Here is a 25313-nt window from a genome sequence, read left to right as displayed (position 1 = left end):
GCTGGGAGCCGGCTAGCCAGGTGACTGCAGGTGCGGGGTCTTTTCCCTCGTCGCATAGTCTCTGCTCCATTGTTGTTTAAGCTGACTCATCCTGTTGTTGGTTCGGATGGCAAGTGCGATGAGGAAATCTAAATCCTTAGGTAAATCCAACGGAATGAGGAAGTTTTGAATAGGGGCTGCCAGCTCCTTCAGGAACACATCGTACAGCGCCGTGTTATTCCACCCGCTTTCTGCCGCTAGCATGCAGAAGCGGATGGCATAGTCACATACCGTGTCCTTGTCTTGTCTCAGCCCGCTTAGCTCTTGTGCCTTCTCCCAGTTGGTGGTGACAGGGTCAAAAGTCTTGTTCAAGGCGTCCTCGAAATTGGTGAGTGAGCTGCAGATTGGTGAGTTCTGGGCCCATTCTGCAGACGCCCAAGCTTTGGCTCGGCCGGTCATGTGGGAAACCATAAACGCAATCTTGGATCGGTCTGTGGGAAAAGCGTGAGGGGTTAATTCAAAATGAACTGAACAGTCAATGAGAAAGGTTCTGCATAATCCCAATTCCCCAGAATATTTTGCTGGTGGAGCCAATTTACTGCCTTCCTCTCCAGTCATTTGTAGCAGGTCACACCTTCACACCTAGGTGCAAATCAGTTTTGAGCTACTTTGAGCAGACCCCCCTCTGACAAGTCAAAACTACAGCTCCTTCCTCTTCTCCACTGCATCTTCTCCACCCCTCACCCCCACAGGGCTGCCTGCCTTCAAGATCTCTTCTTCTGGGCCTAAAAGCTGTTGAGAGCTGCAAGCTACATTGGCAGCAGGCCCAAAGAACTTCTCCTCACTGCAGCGACACAAGGTCCTGCTAGTATTCCAGATCAGTTAGCACCAGAAGCTGCGACACAAGCTAACTCCACAATTTGAGGAACACCAAGCAAGTTAGCACGGAGCTGCTATCTTTGCAAAGGAAAGGAGCAAACTCTTTCCTCCTCTGCCGACTTTCATCAGTCCACAAGAAAAGCATTCAAGATTGGAATATTAACATTCTCCTGCAACCACCAGCACCTTCTTTTCTCAAACACTGGTAACACTGAACTGGGGCTAGATAGCATAGCATAACCTGGCTAAACACAGGACTTTTAACTCTGGTTTATGTAATACATATGTGTTCAATCTATGTGTTCGTCCACTGTGTGGGTGTTAATGTAATCTCGGGTCAGGTTATTGGTAGTTTACTTTGCTACACAGCTAATTTGATGTTAGTTAAATGATGCGTCACACAGACTCATGGGTTTTTGAGACACACACACAGACACACACATTGCTTGAGCCTGGAGCATATCACACCCACATGTCATATGAGTGAGCACATGATGCGAGGACTATCGTTGTTTCTTTGTTCTGCCACACATACACACACACACACCTGTATATAGTACATGTTAGCTAGATTGTGTGTTTTTATCTTTGTGTCAAATAAAATACTTTTTGAACCATCATGCTGTCTATTTAGTATTGTTCAAGAGTGAATGTTGCCAACCTCTACTCTGTCAGGGACTCCAAAATCCTTTGACCATTACAGCTGTTATGGTAATTTTGGTTGAAGTCATTAAGTGAATTATTAATCAGAGTTACAAACTGACAGTTTAGTACCTTTTAATGTGACTGATTTGGTCGTTTCTATTCTTCAAGGGTGGTGCCCCCAAGTTATTTTAATGTAAATCGGTTCTTATTATTTATCATAATTAATAATTATCCCAGATAATCATGAATTATTATTGATAGCTAAATTTGACCCAAAACTTATTAATGTTGCATCCTTTTTACATGCTACAGTTTCCATCTGTAGCATAAACACTTATAGTAGTTTAAAGTTCCTTCCAATACCACAGAATTATCCAGGCACAAGTTATTAAGCCAGTTTTTAGTATTCTAAATGCAGATTTACTTAGTTGTGGCATCACATTTTTTTCCCCGAGGGATTGTATCTTCCATCTTGTACTGCTTTACCACCAAAATTAGCGGGTCTATATGGGTTATTCAAAGTGGGTAAACCCGATAAAAATCACCTATTGACCCAGTTCCTACTTCCCGCAGTCAAGGCAGCCCATTTGTGATTTTTATCTGAAGCGTGACATTGTACATCACTAACATAATGTCACAATTGCGCTAGAAACATTTGTGAAAGAAGACAACAATACACCCATTGTAAAAGAAGAGTCTGGAAAACAGTGGATACATTCTTTTGAGTGTCACAACCCCTACGAAATGACTTGTTTCACTGTCATAATTTGAGCCATGATTAAATTATTTAATCCTCATTCGAGTTAAACTAAAACTGGACGTTAGCCAGTTCAGTCGGCGATGAAGGTATTTTCATACCCAGGAAGTCAAGCTTTTTTGGCTTTAAATCACCACTGAGCAGTTTTCATAGGAACAATCGGGGCTCTGCCTCCAACACTGTGTCTAGTTTAGATCAAAGCCGAGTCGAGGTGAATAAAACCTGTGTCTACTGCAGAGTCAACTGACATGGGTGTAAATGCAGAGTGTGCACATTCCTATTGCACACAAAAGCCCGAATTAAGTGGGTTTAAGTGGGATTTTTGATAAGTGGAAAAGCAGTACTGGTGATGGGAAGTTCATGTTCTAGCCATTTTCCCATATAGTCCATGACATTTCTCCAGAGGGGAGAATCATCAAACTTCCCATAATAGTTGCAGGTATATGGCCTGTTCTTTTTTTACATTTCCAGCATATATCATCTTTAATGAAGTTAATTAAGTCTTGGGGTATGACAATCTGTGAATTATTTCATATGAGTACATTTTCCTCTGACTTCTCTAATATGTTCCTCAGTGCTGAATAGAATTCTCTTCCGTGTTATTTCATCAAATGTACAACCCAGGTCTTTCTTCTATGTCATCCTAAGAGTATTAAATTCACTGCTATTTATCCAAGGACAAATCTCATACCACTTAGATGCTTTATGGAATATTGTTGGTAGTTGTACATAGCACTCTTTTGGGTTTCATGATGGAAGTGAACCTTCCCTTTAATAGGGACTCTAATCTGTAAATATTTCCAGAAGTGACCTTGTCCCTCCAGATTGAATTTTTCCTTCATTCTATTATAGGAGAGGAAATTGCTCTCTTCAAAAAGTTCACTCAGTATTCTGTTGCCTTTTTTAACCTGTGAGCCCAATAGATTGTTTGGTTACCTATTTTTTATTTTACGGTTTTGCCATATGGAAGCATATATTTGAGTGTTGTGCAAAATCTTACAATCATACAGTTTTTGTGTACTTCTTAAACTAAATGTGCTATAAAAGGATTCATCACATTATTTTTAATGTTTGTGCGAGAACCTCAATAGGTTTTAAAGGAGAGGTAAGTTCTTGTTCAACCAGGATCCCGTCCAAATTGATATTTGTTCCGACCCAATATCTGATGAGCTTGGTCATTTCAGTAGAGATACTCTTATATTATATATTTGGTAATGATAGTTCTCCCCACATTGGCTGGCAAAGCTCAGCCATATGAATTCTAGGCTTTCTTCCATCCAGAAGAAAATGTTTTATCATGTTGTTATATCTTAGTAATACTTGTTGTGGCTAGATAAAGATATCAGTTCAGTTAAAGGAGAACTTTGGCCGTTTTTAACCCATATCCCTGTTGATCGAGGTTACAGAGTGCTGTCATTAGGAAAAATAACGAGAACATTTGGCACAATATTTACCGGGCATCAGAACGGCAGCTAAAGCGAACCTATGGGGCAGACATAACCGAAAGGGAAACTTAAGGATGTGTGCCCCCATAGGTTCACCTTAGCTGCCGTCCTGATATCTGGTAAATATTTTGCAAAAAATTCATGTTATTTTGACAGCACTCGGTAACCTCGATCAACAGGGATATGAGTTCAAAAACGGCCGAAGTTCTCCTTTAAGTCATTTATCTGTGGGGGCGACAACTGTCAACCCTTGCTCTGTGTTATACTTTATGTTTTCCACTGCCTGTTTTACTTTGGAGTATTTACCTTTCCTCTCATTTCAGATTCTCTCTTCCTGCCCTTGTGGGTTCTCCCACCACCGTAATTGTCTTCCCCCGCCCTGAATTCATTCACCTGTTCCCCATAACTTGTTCCCTCTGTTGTTATTATAGTCCCTGTGTTTCCCCTTTCCTTTGCCAGTTCATCTTTTGTCTATGTACTAAGTGTCCCTGCAATTATTCCAGTGTTTGAGTGTTTTTTGGTTTTTGTCTCCTGCCTGTTTTCCTCTGCCCTGTCTCTGCCTGTTCCCTGTCAGATTTGTTTGCCTTCCTCTAACTGAGCTCTGAACCTTGTTAAGTAAAGACTTTTTACTTAAATCTAAACTCTGCGTCAAGTCTTGCATTTGAGTCTGTTCATTTATCGTCACCCAGTCGTAATAACAACCATCTTTATTGTGTTTATCTTTTCCTGTTATGTATGACGTAACTTTCTCCAATTATCTTGATTAACTTTAATTTTATCAAGCATTGTTGACATATTTGTCAGAATGACCTCTCCTATCACTGGGTTCAGTTCCATTCCTAAGTATGTTTATCCCTTTTGAAAGCTTTTGAAAATTAAAGACAGAAAGTAGGTTGCAGCCACCACGATAGTTTGAGCCCTTCAGCTAGCCAGAAAGCTAATTTTATGCCTGCAAGATTCAAAAATAACATTGCACATGTTCGACAAAGAGTAACTATTTCACAGTGCGTTAAACAAAAAGAAAAGCTAGTTAAGCAGCCATTTCACTGTCCCCAAATCACTAAAAAATCTCCAACAAATGAGCGTCAGGCTGCAGCCTGAAGTAGTGAGTTAAACATTGTGGAAGGATGGCTTGATTTTATGTGTTAATCATTACTTAACAATTCAGCCAGCCGACACTTAGGTTACCCATTTTATAATTTAGTACAGCCGGGAGCAAAGAGTTTGATGCACTGTAGAACTCCACCTTGTGACGTAAATAAGATATTCAAATTTCTATTTAATGTATTTCAAACGTTGAGGTGTCTGCAGTCAACTGGAGCCAGTGACACTCATTTTAAGTACAGAATATTGCACATTCATTTAGAATTACAAACAGGCGGTTTGACTGGAACTACTTAAAGCTGCAGTCAGTACTATTGCGTGTATCACTGTAATCGCCACCACCATAGCCTTGTGGTTAAGACATAGAACGAAACATATATCAAGCAGAGGTCCTTACTTGTCCAGCAGAAAAGCCGCTAACTCTGTGTCGCTCTTGAGTCCTTACAAATCCCATAGCTCCCTCTACCTCTGAAATGATGCTCCGATATTTATCCTTGTTTTCTCTTTGGCTCGGGCCAATTATTTGTTTTTACACTGCTTTTCTTCTTCAGTCTTCTTATGTCTTCTCTTTGATGTGGAAAATGGTGGGGCAATTTTCGGCTCTGTTGTTGTCTGTTCTCCGCCATTGTTTAAAGTTTCGGCACAAACATATCTGAACAGGTAAGAGCAGGCAACGGCGCCTGCACAGGAGAGGGGCACTGCCCAGTATGGATGCATGAGGGAGGGGGCTGCCAACAGCATATGCATGAGAGTGATTGACACTTCTTAGACACTCCCCTTGGCTCTGATTGGTTGTATTGAGCTGGGAGCGGTGGATTCTTGCAAATCAAATTACAGCCACTGGGTGCAGCCACAGACAGTGGATTTTTACACAGCCGACCTTTATCTTATTTAACTGTCAGATCATAACGACAATTTTAGCAAATATAACCAAAAAGTAGTTATAGACTACAACTTTATGGAGTTCAAAAGGTGTCTATATAGAAAAGGTTTATTCGCACCTTCCAACAATTCAGAATTATTCACCCAGATCATGGTATAAGTTTCAAGAACTTTTAACGATACAGATATACAGGTGGCAGGATTCTGACTCAGTACCAAAATGTCATTAGCGTAGGGCAATAATTTCAATTCAATTCAAAAAACTTTATTTGTTCCGGGGGGGCAATTTGAAGAAAAATGTGGAGGCCTGGGTCTTGAACCCAGGTCTCTCACATAATGGACAGGCACCTTGTGAACTGAGGCTGCATCCTTGGTGAGTGAATTTGGATATGTTAAAGAACTGGGACATAACCCCATCAGTAGAAATTGCAGCACTCAGACATGAGTACAGAACTTCTTTCTCCCTACAGAAACTGTTACCAAACTAAAATCTTGACAGTGCAGTAAACAAAAAAGCCCACTCAACCCTATCAATTGTTTTGTTTTTTAGCATCACTGAAGTGCAAATTGAAATGCTTCTTGGAAAACTTAGAGTAAAGTACTGGACAGCGTATATATTTCTCATGGTATTCTGCTAAGAAGACCTCGGTACCAGGTGACCTTTCAGTTTTCGATACAGATAACTGCAATTCTTACTTGAGAGGATTAGAAGCATCCAGACTGTTTCTTTTCTTTTGTGAGAGTGTTATTATACCTTGTGAAAAGATTTGAGGTCTTCAGAGCTAGTTGCAGCAATAGGTGTGAATACATTTAGAAAGACATTTTTGAAACATGTATTAATCTCTTTGGATGATTTGCTTCTGTTTAAATCTTTCCTAGATGCTGTAATGGTATTATTTGCATCCTAATGCTTGAGCATTTTCCTGTTTTTTGACCACTGTCATAGAAACAGAAATAGAAACAACGTCTGTGTGTTTTCAATGTGTTTTCCCAGTGTCCTCCTCCTGTTAACCACTGATGGTTTATAATCATATAGATGCTGTTATAATGCGTAGTGATTGAGATCCTGAACCATGAAATATCTGGGAAAATGACAAAGTTAAGTTTCTCATTGTAAATTACATAATCGCCATCATTAAACTGGATGTCGTCCGACACTGTCACTCACGGGGATGAGGCTGTTTTCCGGGGGAAAGTTCACTGAAGTCTCAGTCAGGAGGGCTGACCGTCGCAGTGTTTTTGTTCAACACAAACACTTGGTGAGTTAAAGTTTTTTGCCGGTGACAGACACTGTTTTTGGGGCCGAAATGTGACCAAGAGTCGGTAGGTCAGACAAGAGGACAGACAGGAGGACAGACACTTCTCCACATACAGCAGTATTTTTTTTTGCCAAAGACAGTTACAGTTACTACGTTTTTACTACTACTTTTATTTGTTCCTGTTACGTTGCTTTGTCAGACATTTCTTTTTATTTAGTCGAGTGAGGGACCTGTGCAGTTATCAGACTGACACGTTCTCGATATGCACCGCCAGCTTATCCATTCACACTGGTTCAATTCGCCAATACAGCTCCTCTAATACTACCTCCAGAGGCGGATCAGCGCTGGTGCAAAATTTCAACCCTCGCCACATCTGAGACTTTCACATAGAGGAGGAGGTGGAGAATTTGTGCAGGATCCCTGCATCCAAACGGCAGTGTGAATGGGGCTAGTATATTGTCAAACCGCGGTGAGGGTTGTCTTGTTCTGGGTTTTTGTTTCATGACTTCCTGTTTTATTTTGAAAAGTAACTCTCCTCTCGCTTCAAGTCACTTGCCCTTCCTCATGTGTCACAGGTCTGATCGTCTCCCCTGATTCCTGATTGTGTCCACCTGTTCCCCATTACCCTCATGTGTCTTATAGTCTGCGTCTCCCTTTGTCCTGTGCCAGAGTTTCATTCCAGTTGTGCACCCCAGCCAGTCTTCACAGTCCTCGTCTTGTTCCAAGCCACGTTTACCTCGTTTGTATTTCTGAATCCCTTTTTCCTCTTAGAAAAGTGATTTTTTTGTTGATACATTTCTCAGCTCAGTTTTGTAGATTTGCTCATTTTATAGCCGTTTGGTTTACCTCCGTTGGAGTCATGTAGTGTAGTTTAAGTTTGTAGCCAAATTGTCATTCTCCGTTGGAGTGTTTTTTGTTGTATATTTTCAGAGCCTAGTCTTAGTAGTAGTTTAGTTCATAGCCTTTTTCTTTGCCTCCTGTGGAGTGATTTTTTTTGTTGATCTAATTTTGCCTTGAGGTCTTTTGCCTCCATATTTTGGTTTGTGTGTTTTTGTTTCTTTGTATGCCTAAAATAGGAAGATATTTTCATAGCCTGTTTGTTTGTCACTCTGTCTAAGAAAGCAGTGCATAACATATTTTAATGAGGGACACTTGTACGCTGTAATCGTGGACATGATGTCATGTTTACACGGTGTTCACATCAGCTTGAGGTCTCTGAAAAGCAAACTGAATGGAGCCGGGTTATATCGCAGAAAGGATTACTCCTCTACTCCTGATGTGAACACCGTGTAAACATTACATCATGTCCACGATTACAATGTACGAGTGTCCCTCATTAAAATACTTTATGCACTGCTGCAGCATATCTGGTCTGTCGATCTGGTCCATGCCCCTTAAAAACTCTACAGACCGACCACACGAAGAACAAAACCGCGTTAAACGGCTCATATGTTGTCCACAAAAAGGGCAAAACCTTACTCGATGGCTGTCCATCTTGAGCTCACCATGAACTCCATCAACAACAACAACTCGAATTCGCCGCTGCTGGGTTATCACTTCCGGTTCAACCCCGGAGTTGGTACATTCCCTTTCTGGTTGATGTTATTTGTAAATTTGTTTTGGGACTTGTAAAAGTGTTTCACCACTTGTAAATTTGTCTCAGCGTTTGTAAAAGTGTTTTGTATCATGTTAATTTGTTTTCTGAAATGTAAATTTGTTTCGGTGTTTGTAAAAGTGTTTTGTTTCGTTTCGTTTTCTTCCGCTTTATCCATGCGGGTCGCGGGTGATGTTACTGCTTTTATACCACCTTTTTTTACAAGGTGGAGCAGGGGTACTGGGGCCAAATCCAGTGACTCTATGGGCGAAGGCCAGGGTACTCCCTGGATGAGTCGCCAGCTCATCGCAGGGCCCTTACTGATGGCAGTGGCTGCCACGAAGGTGCCAACTGCACATCAGGAGCAGTGTTGGGGTTCAGCCTCTTGCTCAAGGATGCTTTCGGCTTGTAACTCAGTCCCACCCTGGGGAGCCAGGGATTCGAACCAGCGACCTACTGGTCACTAGTCCTCAGCTCTACCCACTGAGCTACAGCCGCTTTTGTATCATGTTAATTTGTTTTCTGAAATGTAAATTTGTTTCGGTGTTTGTAAAAGTGTTTTGTATCATGTTAATTTGTTTTCTGAAATGTTAATTTGTTTCGGTAATGTAATTTTGTTTTATGATATGTAAACATTTTTTCCAAAATGTAAATTTGTCTCAAGCTTCGTAAAAGTGTTTTACATTTTGTAATTTTGGTTTGCACCTCCCGGCCACCGTAGGTAGCTGATGTCTGACGCACCGCTCTTTCGGAGACTGTAAACTCCCAGCGCAGCCGGTCTCACCCTGGCTGCTGCACCGTGCGCCCGCGGGTGGCACTCTCCTCCGGGGAGAGAGGGGGGGTCAGTGACAACGTTTACCCCCTCGTGTCTAGCCGGAGGGCGGAGGGACGGCGGTCATGTCTGTGTTTATGTCAGACAAAAATGTACCATGCAATACCAGAAACAATGGCACTTTCTCAGCTTAACTATGGTTGCACTTTAGACATTGGATGTCTAAAGTGCAACCATTTTATAACTAAACACATCCAGTACTTTTGTTTGCATTTCAACTAGAGCTTCCTAGAGGAAAGATTTATAATTTAAGATGACTTTTTTGAATTTGAAAATTATCAACAGGTACTCTAATGAATTATTTGTTTATTACTGCTTATTACTGAATCGATATTGAAGCATTTAAATCAATATTGAATCAAATCGATCTTGAATCGAATTGTGACCTAAAGAATCAAAATCGAATCGTGAAGTTCTTAACAATACCCAGCCCTACTAGAAGAGGTGGGTAGTGATGCAAAGCCCTTTGGGAGCTGTTGCTACTGTAATATTGGCTCACACTGGGTTTGTTTATCTCATGTCTGACTGTTGTCCATTTATTTCCTGCTGCCACGAAAGGTCTATTGCTTTATAGCGTATTCAGGTTGTGCATCATGTTTTTGAAAAGTAACTTAGTAATAGTAATTACTTTTGAAAATAAGTAATCAGTAAAGTAACTGGATTACTTTCTTGGAGAAGTAATCAGTAATCAGTAACTAATTACTGTTTCCAAGTAACTTGACCAACACTGGTTGCTAATGTATGTATTAACCAATTGCTAACACTAACACGTAAAACATCCAGTGTCTAAAATGCATTCAAAGTTGTGGTGTCATAAAACACTGAAAGTAATTTTCAGGGTCCTTGAAAAGCTGTGTTTACTGTCAGTTAAGTAATTGTGCTATTCTTTCTACAGTACAGTCACTGCCAAAACAGAAGAGGACTGTGTCAGCAGCCTAACCTGTTGGCCAACACTAATCTGTCTTTATAATCAGTCATAAATTGTTTATGCTGATTTACCATATTGTCTAAATGATAAAATGTACACTATTTTTATAGTGTTATTTATTTACATGTGTTCCTAAAGATTTAATAAAGAAGAGTTTTACCTAATTCAGTCATTATTATTAGTGTGTCATGCAAAGTGTAAGAACTGTAATGGGTCGGTTGTTTATATTATCAGTTTATAGTACATTTATTTCATTTCATCTATTCATGCTTTTGACTTGAAGTACCAGCCCTTATCTTCCTTTAGATTTTTCTACTTACTGTGTTTATTGTTAGGCATCAAAACACAAATTTGAATTGTGCACAAAATGAGAAAAGAAAACGTTTAGCAGGCCCACCACTAATCTTCATGTTTTAGCTTTGCCATATCTTATGTTAGCATAGCCAGCTGTTGCTAGCCAACCAGCAATAAGTTACAACATTAAAATACATTTTCAAAACAATGTCTGAACGCTTGACAGCTATCAGTACAAGCAATGGCTATGTTGGTTGTTTATGTTCAATATGATAATATTAGGTGTTTATTTACAGGTCAATGAGTCATGAGGTAGCTACTTGTAGTGAGATGTTGTGATGAAAATGATGCACCTATACATACTTCTTCCCACCACTCATGAGGACTTCAGCTGTTATCGGACAGTGCATGTTCATGGTTTGGGGGCAGTGGCTTTGGAGAGAGACCTGAATGCAGGGGGTGGGGTTTATTGGCTGGATCCTTTCAAAATCTAGCCTGGGCTTGATGGTTTCTCCATCTTACCAACCCCAGTTTTAAAGAAGTAGTTTACTTTTTTCTTATATTTGGTATAATTGTCATTGTGATCTGACAGTGGAATAAGATACAGGCCAGCTGTGTAAAAATCCACTGTCTGTGGATCCACCCAGCAGCTGTAATTTGATTTGCAAGAATCAGCCGCTCCTGGCTCAATACAACCAATCAGAGCCTAGGTGAGTGTCTGAGAAGCGTCAATCACTCTCCTGCATACCCTGCTGGCAGCCCTCCTCCCTCAAGAGCAACGCAGAATTTGCTGCTTTTCTGCTGGACAAGTAAGGACCGCTGCTTGATATATGTAGCATTCTATGTTTAAACCACAAGGCTATGGTGGCGGCGGTTACAATAATACTCACGATAGCACATATGGCCGTACAATGTTGCAGTCGAGCTACGTGGCTTGTTGCTAAATCTAGCTTGTTAGCTTGTATGCTAACTCTGGTGTTTACCTTTGTGTTTTTGGCTACTGGTTAGCAAAAGTGTCTTTCAAGTGACCAGGCAGTTATAACATTAGTTTGTGTTCATTACACTCTGAAGTGGTTGAATTGGTTTAGAGAAATAAAGTTACTCATGCTTCAGAAAGGCAGCATGGCATTGCACTGGGTAATGATTAGCTGGTAACTTCGTCTACCGCGATGTGAGGAATATTGTTCGTTGCTCAGGATATCTACAGTGATCAGCATGAGGCACTCGTCATTGTAATTTAGTTGTATTGATCAGAAATAGAACAACCAGGGCTTATGTTGTTGTTATTTTGAATGCACCGTCTTGGTTATCTGGCATCCTCTGTTACCATGGTTACAAGCCTGCTCGTGCACAGCAGGCTCCTCTTTGGGGAGGGGCTTTGAAGGCAGGGCTGCAGCAGCAGAGAGGAAGAAGGAGGGACCTGGGAGCTGTATCATTTAAATTTTCTTGCTAAGTCTCAAAACTCCAGACTGCAGCTTTAAGGGCAGTTAAGAACTATAATACTTGAATACAATTTCTTTATAGTAACAGTATTTTTACTTGACTATAGTACTCGAGTACTCTTTGCACCTGGGTCCAGCAAAATTATGTTTTGGGGGCCTCTTTTCCGTTCTCAGTCCAATTTAAACACAAGGTGAGACTTAGGTTTGGTCCAAATAGAATGTGGGCTGAAACTTCAGATGTGAATTATATTAAGAGGGCTGCACATGAACTGGGCCATGGCCATCAGCCAACACCAGTTCTACCTGGACCGCAAGCAGAGCAAGGTCAGTCTAAGAGGTCTAAAAGATACTCACTCGCACCAAAGGCCACAAACATGATGGGAAATTTACAAGATGGGATATATCGGGTACAGATCAGTATCGGCCGATATATGCCCTGTGATTGCTATTGGCCTGTCTGCAAATAAGATGCCATTCAGAAGTAGAAGTAGCTGATGTTTATCCAATGTGACACATCAATTTGCACTTGCACATTTCTGGGCTCCTGGTCCGGCTTTTTATAGTGAAGGTTTCGTTTTTCCTGGCAAAAAAGGGGGAATCACAAAAACAAAGTAAAATAACAAAAACAACAACATTCAGCATCGCCTATTCGCCAATTTGTTTTTTGTTTTTTTTACTTGTTTTATTGTTGTGTATTAACTTGTAATTAAAGTGCTTAATAATGTGCTTTGACAAACCATCTCCAATCTTGTCCTTCCAGTCTAAGATCCATGCAGCACGGAGTCTGAGTGAGATCGCCATAGACCTTACTGAAACAGGAACTCTAAAGACCTCCAAACTTGCCAACATGGGCAGCAAGGGCAAAATTATAAGCGGCAGCAGTGGCAGTCTGCTCTCCTCAGGTCAGTAGAGACAAGGAGACTATGGGGGAGAGAAAGTTTGATATGTGTGTGTTTGTGTTTGCATGTGTGGTGTTGGTGGTGGGGCTCTCATTGACAACTGGAGGTACAGAAACAGCTGCTTCTGGAAAGGGGCCATGATTCTGCGCTGCATGTTCTCACAGTCATACTGTACACACACCCCACTCGCTGTCTTTCTGTATGTATAGAACACCACTCCCACCCTCCATGTCACACAGACTCATCATCCAGGGGCCCCTGCCCCCGCTAAATTTAGTGGGTGAGGGAATGAAAAGGGCAGCAGGTCAGTTTTTAGAGTCCCCATGCCCTTTAAAACAATGCTTGTCCATGTCGAATAAGTAATGAGTGCAACATGAAGATTAGATTTCACCAAATTTAGAGTAGAGATGAAAATAGCCTTTTCAAACTTTGGCAGCCATGTAATGTGTGTTAGGGAAAGCAAGTGCAGTAATTGGGCTGACTAGAAACACAAGTACTGTACCCGGGTTAGCTACTGCTGCATTATTCACTTAAAGAATGGCATGCACTTGACCAAACTGGCATCATTTATGATTGAAGAGCAAGAACTCGTAGAATCTGGAGTTACAGTGCGTAAATAATTGTGCCTATGGCGAAACTCCAACATCTTTTTTTCAGTCAGTTTATAGCGCAGGCCCCTGCTTTGCTTGGATCCAGCCAAAAATATACATGTACAGTTGGTGAGTGTATTCTGTTTTTTTTGTCAACACTATTTCTAACAGTTGGAAAGTTGGAAACCAAATATTTCTCTTTTTGAGGGGAAAAGAAGCGCAAGTAAAATAAAGACAGCAAATAATGACCTCTACCAGTGAGTTTCATCTGTTTCTTTTGTAGCGGGAAGGCTCATGTGTCGCTCTTTATGGCTTGTGAGTGCTGCTATTTTTGCAGATGATCAATAATGACCGAAACCTGTGCTTGTGTAGGAGGAGGCACAATGTACAGCACTTGATAATATGGCCTCTATTTACCTGAAGTGACAAAGAGATATTCTAGAAACTGTTTTATTAAAGGTCATCTTTAGCAATTTAGCCTCTCTTCTAATAGGTTCATATTGATTTTATACCACAGTAAGTAAATACAATAGGATAGTAAAAATTGTATAATGCACTTTGTTTAGAATACACTCTGCAGGTAAAATCCTGACCTGCAAGTAAGTGAAAACAGCAGAATTGAATTCTGAAAGTCCAATACAATAGAGTACCATTGACACAGATTTGAAGACATATTTTCTTCCTAGAAACAGACGGACAGTGTACTCTCTGCAGTAGTGGACTGTTCTGGTGGTTTTTCAGTGAACAGTGGAGCCAGGTGCTTCTCCTTGGAGACTGTGGATGAGACAAAATAATGAATAACGTGAACAGCCATGCTGAAATGATTTCTTCCGCTGCAGCTGAAGCACACAGCCTTTCACTCCAGCTATATCCCCTCTAGGCTTCAGCATCACTATCAATATATACAAATAACAATAAACACGTTAACTAAACTTTTATTGATTACACACAGACACACACTCATCTCTCATCACTCCTTCACTCTCCCTGCCTGCTTTTAGGAAACTATGAATGGTAAAGTATGTGTCACTGTGTGTAATTAGGTGGCTAATTAACAGATCCAAAGGAGGGGTTTTCATTCTTCCACTCACACACACACAAATACACATTTGTATGATTCCTCACACACATTTTCCTTTCAAATTCAGCACAGAGATACAGGGTGAGATGTGTTCTCAAGCCCAGGCATTACTACCCCTTTCTTACTGGCTTTGTCTGGCCTCCTTTTTCTCTGTCTGGCAAAAAAAGAAAGAAAAAAAGACAAGGGAGGAGTATACAAAACCCTACCCAGGATACCCTGTTGGGCCAGTTCTTCCTCTATAGAACTCAGACGGTTATATTTAGTTATCCTCTCAGCACTGCTCAGACCTCCCAGTTTGACATAGTCCAGGCCCAGACCCACAGCCTGAGGGAGGGGAAGAAGAGCAGCACACTGTGAGAGAGAAACTGGTGCTCAGGAAGAAGGGGTGTGATGCCACCAAGGGGAGGGAAACAGAAACAAAGACACTGTCTGTAGGTAACACTGATGAGTTTGTTCTGTATTTAGTCATGTTGAAACAGAAGGCGGGTAGGAGCAATAAGTTAGGTCCAATCACAGTTGATAATGCTGGAGGGGATAGGGATATGTGTAGAGATGAAGGCAGCTTAAACTTAAATCTTAAACACATAGTTTCTCACACATTTGGGTAGAGACTAGTTTAAAGTATTGATATTGCTTTAATCAATTAGTAGCTATTCAGTTTACTCTCATTGAAGACTAAGAGAAGCATATTCACAATGGGGAGTTAGGACCAATGACATTTTTATGTTTTTGCTTCAAGAATTACAGTGGAAGAGGAGTTTGGCCCTGCGTCTACAGACATACAACAGACAAAACAGGAGCAAATTGAGAAAAAATCCTCATCAATTTTACATCACAAGTGCAGCATTTAGGAAACAACCGACATTCACACAACACAACCAAATACAGAAAAGCGCTGCAACAGCCCAAAACACAGACAATAGCAAAAATGTGCAATTACAGAAAGGTTAGAAACACACAACCCCCAAAATTAAATGCAACAGAGAAACGCTACCTATCCAGTCAACACAACAGAGGTGCTCCAGGCCTCTAGGGGGAGCACTCTCCATGGACTGCAAGGATCAGGACCTTATTCTGTTAACACAATACATGTTGTGTGGCTGATGGTGACATTTAGTCAATATACATCAGTACATGTTAAACTGTTCTAAGGTTTAATGGTCCTCTAAACAGAAACTCTCAGTCCTGCTGTCAAATGAATGAAAATGATTTTTTTTAATTTGCTCATGTTTTGTGTATGTGCATGTGTTTTCTAAAGTTGCAGCACGTTGCACTTGGTCGGCCCTTGTAGTTTGAGAGTCAGAGCAAGGCAAGGCAAGGCAAGGCAAGTTTATTTGTGTAGCACAATTCAGACACAAGGCAACTCAAAGTGCTTTACAGGCACACACAAATTACATTAAAAGACATACAAAATGTCATTTAAAAGACATTAAAAATTGCATTAAAAAAAACAAATAGCATTTTAAGACCAGTAAAAACATTAAGAAACAAACATCAAAACAAGTAGGCTAAAATAGAGAAGCTTTAAAAGAAACAAGACTGTAGAGTCAGAGTCATAATGCAGTTCAAAGACTTGAATTGCTTCAGTTAAAAGCAGTGGCAAAAAGAAATGTTTTAAGCACACATAATTACTGCAGATGGCTGCTACTGATGTTCAATCAGAATGTGATGAAGAGGTGTACAGCTGTTCACTGATCAGAAAAATGACATGAAGCTGGAAATGCTAAATGACAGTGAGGGAATAACACTTACAATATCTGACAAAGAACAATCACTGCAGGGCTCTCTGCATGTTGTTCCCAGTAACACTGAAGCTGGCAGGTCAACACATGGAGAGAGACACACAATTAGCACGGATAGCAATTCACCAAAGAAACAATATTTCATAGATGAAAAAGAGGTTGGCTTTTGATACTAATAATCTATGGATACAGTGTTAGATCAGAAAATGAAGTCAACCCTGTTCCTCTCTTTGAGAGATTCCTCAAAATGTATAACCTTTTGCTCTTAATAAGGGCTGCCCACAGTTAGCCAGCACTGTTTTGATTTGGTCTTCCAGATGTTTCTGGCGGAAAAGAAATATCAAAATAATTTTAAAAATGATTATCTCAAATGCTGCTTATGCTGTTTTAATTTTTGTGGTGTAATGCTCTTTAAATTTGCAGGACCTTTAGTAAGTAATTATTTTTCATAATCTAAGCACGGGGGGCAGAGTGACACTTTGTGCAGGAAGCCTTGAGTCATGAACACAAAAGACAATTTTTATCAGAAGTAGAAAATGGATATCCAGAATTTATTTTTTCACTTGCCTCCCAGGACTTCCATATAGTCAGTGGTGGCTTATCAATAGGGGGCACTAGGGTGCCACCCCACTTGAAGAAGAATCATAGAAGCCTTTATTGATCAAGACTTTATGTTTTTAAATGAGCAGCCTAAATACTATACAGTTAGTGAGTCAAATGTATAATCTGCAAAAAAAAGTAGATAAAAGTTGTTCTACTTTGTGTAAAGTCACTGAGAGGTGACAAGAGATAGGAGCTTCCTGGACGCTGACCTTCACCACCCCAAGGTCATGATACCAAGCATGAAAAGGAGTTGACGTAGGAGCAGGTGATGTAGACATTCATAGAGAGTTAGAGGAGCCTTGTATGATAGAGTGAGAAATGGAGAATAGATCGAAATGGAAAAAGAAAGTCAGTGAAGTCATTAAAGGTGTGGTTTTGGAGTGGTTCAGGTCCTACTTGTCTGACAGAGGTTTTTCTGTCAGCCTTTGTGACTCTGCATTCTCCTCAGCACCTCACCCTTGTGGAGTCCCTCGGGTTTTGATTCTAGGGCCAATCCTTTTTTCCATTTCCATGCTCCCCTTAGGGTCAATTTTAAGAAAATTTGGCATTTACTTCCATTGTTATGCGAACAAAACTCACATTTACCTACCTTTGAAATGGAATGATGCAACTCTTTAAAACTATTATTTGACTGTATGAAGGAGATTAAAGCTTGGATGGTGTTGAAGTTTAATAAGAGTAAAACTAGAGGTGCTGCTATTTGGATCCAGTGGTGCCTGTTGGCCCCTCATATTGACCTGTGTTCACTGGAACCATATGTAAAAGCTACTGTAAAAAACATGGGCGTGTCTTTACATATGACAAACAGATAAACTCAATGAATAAATCAAGCTTTTTCCAGCTGTCGCTTTTATCTAAGATCAAGTCCTTTTTATCATTTAGTGATTTTGAAAGGGTTATTCATGCTTTTATTGCCACCTGACTTGACTACTGTAATGTCCTTGATGTTGGTGCTAGTCAAGCTTCACGCTTGCAGTTGGACCAGAATGTTGCAGCTTGTCTTTCAACAGCAAAACGAAAGCCAGAGCACACATCACCATTACTGGCATAATTTCACTGGCTCCCTGTGCGCTTTCAGATTGATTTCAAATGTCAAATCATTGATTGGGCGAGTTCCAGCCTGGCTCTCTGACCTTTTACAACCACTTGTTTCATCAAGGTCACTCAGACCTCTGATCAGTTGCTGTTGGTTGTCCCCAGGTCAAGGTTGAAGCACAGGGGAGATCAAGCCTTTATAGCTGCAGCTGCCAAACTCTGGTACAAGTTGCCTCTACATGTTCGGCTGGCCACTACACTGCCTGTATTTAATTCCTGTCTCAACCACATTTTTATTCCTGGGCTTTTGATTCAGCATGACGGTCATCTTTCTTGTTCTTAGGGTCTTTGTGTTTTATTGTGCAGTTTTTTTTTTTAGGATGTCTGACTGTTCAACCCTTTGGCCAACTGTTGTTGCTTTAAGTGTTCTTTATAAATTAAATTGGATTTCGAATTGGAAAGCTGCTACCTTACATATTTAAAATTGATCCGCTGTCTACAAATGCTGAAAATTACCACTGTTTTACTCTGTTGACGCGCTTTGATGAACGACAGCAGTGAGAACTGACTTTGAATTTCTTGTGACAAGTGTACTTGAAAATAAAAGCTTATTTCTGGTATGCACAGCAGCGCTCAGGCCAGCATGGAGAGGAGAGGGAATGAACATCGGTGATCCCAAAAGGCAAGGTAAAGTATCTATCACTCACAAGGTCTTCTTGAATATATGAAGGCATCCCCCTTAAGTTGATTATAGCTAAATGCAGCTTAAGTTACCCTTGCTTCAACAGCTTTATTGGAGTCAGTAAAAGCAAGAATAACATGCATTTCACTGTCTGCTCAAAGAACAAATGTCTCAAGAACTGACTCTCAGATAACGTCTCACACTGCCAGACCACAAACAGTTATTGAAAAATGTGCTGAAACTGCACACGACTGGTTGAATGCAGGAAGAGGTTGGGGAGGTGGTATCTCAAACAGAGAATCAGGGTGTGGTTAGTGGTCAGACATAATCCATTACCATGGCTAACAGATTGCTGTCGCAAGATCAGCATGATAGCATGAGGGAATATTAGTTTTGGTTAATTTTAGTTGACAACCTGACACCCACGAAATTTGTAACTAACTGGTTAATTATTAAGAATATAAAACGCTGTAGACAACATTAAATATAGGAGACTCTCTCTGGCACTCCATTGACTCAAGAGCTCCGACGCAGTGTGTAAGCATCTAAGCAAGGTTTCTGACATGTGCCAGACTGAGAGGCCCTGATGAGGAGCATAGTAGCCTATATAACTAGACCTCTAGTCTTGGCTTTGTTGCTATAGGGCAATGCTCGAGAAAGTAGCACAGTTGACTGATAAAGTTACAAGTTGTTGTAAAGTTAACTTTCATTCCAGCAGTTGCTTGTCAGAGCTAACGTAAGGGTGTCTGCCCAGACTATGTTGACTTTTAGCTCATCCTCATTCTTCTCAAAAATGTTTTAATTTGTATGGTCACAGTAGCTCTCAATGGCATACAGTACTCAGGCTTGAGGTACCGAACCTAGTCTTTGAGTCCTTAATCAACATTGCTAATCAACAGTGTCAGGAAGGGAATATAAAATATCATAAAAATGCTAAAATACACTAGAGTGGCACTTTATATTACCAGGAAGCAGTAGTTTTAGTAAAACCAGTACAGTGCTGAGCAGTGACCTGTGCAGAATAACTGAGCACTACAATTGATTTTTATGGAGCTCCTGGTAGGTCATACACATTAGAAACAGAAGTGTTCCGTATTAAACATAATAAAATACGTCAATGCTTGATTGAACTACTTCATATGTCATGTATTTTTCAGCACATCTTACAAAGTAGGCAAAATAATGTACATAGAGTATATTACATATTAAATTGATTTTACATCAATTTATTTATTAACTATTTTGTATTTCACCCATAAACTAATTCCACTTCATGTTGACGTGTTGATGTGTTAAGGATTCAGGCCATGACTTTATCAGACGAAGGGCTCGTTTATAGCTGCCTGTTGGCTCTACACTGGTGCATTGCTGGTGGTGGCGAAACAGCAGACTGCCATTTGTAAATTTCTTTGAAATACACTGACCTCTACGGCTTGCAGCTGTGACCCTGGGCAAGTAGACAGGTGCAGTGTCAACAGGATGTGCAGCCTCTCTCTTGCCCAGATATACACTGTCAGCAAAGAGAGACTTCAGCGCAAGAGTATAACCCAAGAAGAGCAGTGGCTGACTTGTCAGGAGGGACTGCATGAGCCAAATAGGTCTGTGTGTTTACTGGGAAAACTACTGTTCACAAATAACAAAATATAATAAATAATAAATAACAAAACCACAAACTCAAACAATGAGAGCCATGCCTGCTCCTGGTGATGGTTTGAGTCAAACTTAAAAGCTTGAAGCTGCAAATGTGCTTTTTATACGTTGTATGTCCTGTGGGAGTTGAGGTTAATTGTATTTTTCCAACAAACAACTGATCTTTTCAACCAGCATTGATTCTGTTCCTCTTTCCCTCACCCGCCTCAGTGGTTCTGTTACCGTGGTGCTGTGATGTGATGTGGATCAAATCACTGACTGTTGTCTCATTGATGTATTTTAAGACGTGACCTCTGACTCCCGGAAGGGGTTGGGCCTTTGACTTGTAGGTGATGTCAGAAAGCAGCGAACATGAGTCTCCAATCCCATTACTCAGCTTCTCCCACTGGTGTTTGTCCTTACAGAGCACATAAACAAGATAAGGATATATATTCAGACAAAGAATAATGGTACAAATGACCATGCATCTGCAAATAAACACATACATCTATGCATATACATTCTTGCTAAATGCGGACTATGCGGCTGCATAGGGCCCCCGCAACACTAGGGGGCCCCCTCAAGTTGCAAGTCCGGCCTCAATATCTGAGGACTGACCTGACGGAAAAGGTGTGAAAAGTACCTGGCACTTTTTTTCAGCACCTCTGCTGAGGTTCCAAGTGAGCCAAGGCGATACGCATGCCTGCTGATTGATCAGATCTGGTCTCTACTGTGCCGCATTGCTATGACGACCAGTACTAATAAACAAGGCGAGGCAAGTTGCGCTGAGCCGCCAGTACCGGTCATTCACAGCATGGCATCAAAACAAACCTACTCATCTGGTTCACAAAAGATAAAATAGAGGAAAGTAGAAGAAGAAAAACCCTCAGAGGACAAAGGTATGGTTTTTTCATGATGTGGGGTGGAGGGGGGAGCTTTTAAGTGAAACTCTCGCCAAAATGCAACCCAGGCTTTTTTTGTGAATCAAACCTTTTGTGTAAAAGCATAATTACGACGAAAGAGAGGCACTATCACTATTTTTAAAACACTAGGAAGGCTCGACACAACATGAAACTTTGTCTTGAAAGGAGCTGGAATAATGCCTGAAGTGAGGGAGGAGTTAATCAGAGTGGTGAGGATTGGCAGGATGTTGTGAGAGATATTTTGGAGAAGGGGGTAGGGAATCTGGTCCAGAGAACAGGTGGTGGCACGGTTAGACATCACTAGTGTGAGAACATCTTCAGAGGAGAGAGGGCTGAAGCAGATAAGGCCATCGGATGTGAGGGTTGGGGAAGGTACTTTCTCGATGGGCATAGGAGTTTAAAAGACTTATATCTAAGGAACCAAAGGGCTTTCGGCTGAGAGCCACAGAGATGTCATAAAGTACTAAAAATATAAAATAGCATCACATTTACTTACTTCACTTCAACTTTAAAGCTATCACACACTCACGAAGAATGATCAATTCTGACAGTCCACTGGAAATTTCCCCATATAACCAACACCACAACCTCACCCAACAAACACTCTCTCATGGAACAATCCTGACCTTGTAAGGAACAACAAACCACTACACTTCACATTATGGATCAAACATATCTTATGTGTTATCATATCTTATCAGACCAAAATCCACATTAAGCTAAAAGGTACAAAGTCACTCTGCCTGCAATTCTCTACCCCTTCTCCTTTTAAACCGATTTTAAATCAATAAATTACCTTATAACCTACTTCCAATCTCATTGTAGGCTTTGGGGGCCATATGTAACAGAATCATCAAAATATGGACCTAGCGGATCTGACTGCCATCCACCGGGCACTTAATACATAAGGTGCCTTCGTGGGAAGGCATGAGCGGGTGCTTCAGGGGGTCATGGAATCACTCCAGACCCTAAACTCCAACGTTTTCCAGATTGGTCATCAAGTCAACCTGCTCTTTGGAGGTGATCCTCAACTACGTCTGCAGCTGTGAGTAATCCTCCCATTACGAACTCTGCCCAAACCTCTTCTCCCCCAGCCAAACAATCTTTTGTTCCCCCACCAAAACATTACTCTGGAGATTTAGAATCCGAATCCGAATCCGAAATCCTTTAATGTCCAGCAGACGGGGAAATGTGTTTGTCACAGAAGCGACAGAATATTACAATTACATTTAGCGTCATTTGGTTTTGCTTCAGTGCTCACGTTTTCAACCTACAACCTACCAGTTACTCCTCAAATGAAGCGATTTATGCAACAATAAAAGGGAAATTTAGGTTAAATTTGGCTATCAATATTTATTCATGATTATTTGGGATAATTATTAATTATGATAAATAATATGATCCAGACCTTGTTTAAAGTGGTGGCGACGCGGTTAGTGTCGGCTGTCCTTGGGCAGCAGTCTCAGGAGCACGTCCGGAGGAGTTTGTGGGGTGGCCTATTTAGGTTGCTTCTCAAAGCCTCATGGGTTTTAGTGCGTAAATACCCGCCGCACACCCACACGAAGACTAGGAGTGAGTTTATTTAGCTTTTGGTTAGGGGGATTACTCGTGGGGCCAGTTTCGCCTCATGTGTGCGTCTTGTGGGTGGTTAAATCTGTGCATTCTGTTCGGTCCGGTGGTTTTGATTTATTATGGCTTCCGTGTCAGAGTTTGTTGCTGCGCCTTCAGAGGTGTTTGTGAGTAGCTGTACTAAGGAGCAGTTATTGCAAATAGTTGATCATTATGAAATTAAGGTTGCAGACAAAAAGCGAAAGGATGAGATTAAGTGTGTTATCTTGTCCGCGTTAGTAGAGCGAGGTGTCTTGGGGAAGGGAGAACCTGCGTCGGAAATGGCTTCGCTACCTGTCAGTTCGGCTGGTGCGCCGGGCTCCGTGCCGGTGTCAAACTTAATGTTTGAGCAGCAAAGGGAATTGATGTTGCGATGCGCGAGGGTGGCCAGATGTGGACCGGACTCTGATGCTACAGTGTGTGCTTACGGGTAGGGCCAAGGAGGCATACTCTGCATTAAGTGCAACTGACTGTGTAAGTTATGCCAAAGTGGGGATTACATTGTGATGCGTAGGATGGAGATGGGGCTGGTTCCTGTGCCACGGCATAACATGGTGCTTGACTGTGAGCTATTTCAGGGCACTGTTGCAGTGGGAGTGTGCCACGCATTGCCTGTGGATGGTGTGGAGATGATTTTGGGAAACGACCTGCCTGGTTGTGCTGTATGGGCTAATGTACCTCCTCCTCCTCTGGTTACTGCTAGACCGTTGTCGGCTGGGGCGTGGGATGACAGTGGCCGGAGGTTTCCAGTGGTTTTCCCTGTTTGCGCTGTGACGCACACTCAGGGCCGCACTGTAGCTTCTCCAGACTCATGTGAAAGTGGGAGTAACGGGGAATGTGAGTTTGTGGTGCCTTTACCCGATCTGCCTCTGTCTGTGTCTCGGGAGGAGTGGGTTAAAAGTCAGCAGGCTGACCCGACTCTGTCCGCTCTGTTGGCCGGTATTCTTCCTGGAGACCAGGTGCGGGAAGTTGCGCATGGCTATTTTTTCCAAAAGGGCTTGCTGGTGCGGAAATGGGTGCCACGTGAGGGTGAATTTGTCGGGGAGCTGGTGTTCCAGGTTGTTGTACCGGAGAAGTTTCGGCACATGGTTTTGAAAATCGCGCATGACGACTCGGGTAATTTAGGAGTGAGGAAAACCTATGATTGTGTTTTGCGGTATTGTTTTTGGCCCAAGTTAAAGAGTTATGTTTCCAGGTATATTAAGTCGTGCCATACCTGTCAACTCACTAGTAAGCTGAGTCAGTCGATCAAGCCAGCGCTGCTTTATCCCATCCCGTTATTCAGCTGTTCGAGCATTTGGTCAATGACTGTGTGGGACTGTTGCCTCCGTCAAAATCTGGCTGCCTGTATTTGTTGATGGTGATGTGCCAAACTACGCGGTACCCGGAGGCATATCCGTTGCACTCTGTTACCGCCAGGTCGATTGTGAAAGCCTTATCACAGTTTATCTCTGTTTTTGGTATTCCCAGAGTAATTCAAAGCGACCAAGGTTCTAACTTCACAACTCATATTTTCTCACAGGTCCTTAAGCAGCTCAAGGTGAAGCACAACCGTGCGTCAGCGTACCATGCGCAGAGCCAGGGGGTGTTGGAGCGTTTTCACCAAACGCTAAAATCACTGCTGCGCTCTTATTGTGTTGAGCTTGGGGGGGATTGGGAAGAGGGCCTGCCTTGGCTGATGTTGTCAGCACGGGAGGTCGTGCAGGAGAGCACCGGATTCAGTCCAAACTATCTCGTTTTTGGTCATACAGTGCACGGTCCACTTGCAATCCTTCGGGATGATTTGGCTGAGGTTGATCCACCGACAAATTTGATCGATTACGTAAATGGGTTTTGGCATCGCTTGTTTACAGCTGTTGAGTGGGCACATACGGTGGCCGGGAGGTGCAAACCAAAATTACAAAATGTGAAACACTTTTACGAAGCTTGAGACAAATTTAGATTTTGGCAAACATTTTTACATATCATAAAACAAAATTACATTACCGAAACAAATTTACATTTCAGAAAACAAATTTACATTTCAGAAAACAAATTTACATGATACAAAACACTTTTACAAATGCCGAGAAAAATTTACAAGTGGTGAAACACTTTTACAAGTCCCAAAACAAATTTACAAATAACATCAACCGGAAAGGGAATGTACCAACTCCGGGGTTGAACCGGAATTATACAACAAGTAGTTCCGACCAAGCAATCTGATTGGTCAACAAGACATTTTGACCGTGCTCAAATCCAATAATCAGCATGACAGCACGCCTGACTCATTACTCAAAATATTACTCCGCCAAGTCAGTGGCAATAGTGTATCCATCTCCATGGCAACATAGTCAGCTGGAGCAAAGAAAAAAAAAATACGGCTTGAAATTCAAACTTTCTGCCATAAAATATGCAGAGGAAAAGTCGGGAGAAGCAGCTGCTAGACACTTCTCTGTCGACCCCAAGAGAGTGAGAGATTGGCGATAAAAAAAAAAACGG

The 25313-nt window shown here is 41.5% G+C and overlaps 1 protein-coding gene across 6 annotated transcripts in view; it reads right to left on the bottom strand.

Moving 5' to 3' along the window:
- Positions 1-13963: 13963 nt before the first annotated feature.
- The window catches only part of eno4 (enolase 4), an 84760-nt gene continuing 73410 nt past the window's right edge, over positions 13964-25313 (bottom strand). The window contains exons 10-13 of one of the 6 annotated variants that reach the window (XM_030440844.1): positions 20524-20719; positions 16363-16424; positions 14817-14934; positions 14080-14303 (exon numbers count right to left, since the gene is read on the bottom strand). In XM_030440844.1, the coding sequence (XP_030296704.1) occupies positions 14212-14303; positions 14817-14934; positions 16363-16424; positions 20524-20719 (468 nt within the window). In that variant the 3' untranslated portion in view covers positions 14080-14211. Of the gene's footprint in view, positions 14304-14816; positions 14935-16362; positions 16425-20523; positions 20720-25313 lie in introns of all 6 variants that reach the window. The other 5 variants (XM_030440845.1, XM_030440842.1, XM_030440843.1 and 2 more) reach the window with 5 other exon arrangements.

Source organism: Sparus aurata, chromosome 15 (genome assembly GCF_900880675.1).
Source record: "Sparus aurata chromosome 15, fSpaAur1.1, whole genome shotgun sequence".
NCBI classification, from domain to species: Eukaryota; Metazoa; Chordata; class Actinopteri; order Spariformes; family Sparidae; genus Sparus; species Sparus aurata.
The sequence above is the reverse complement of the archived record's forward strand: the minus strand, read 5'-3'. Positions and strand labels throughout refer to the sequence as shown.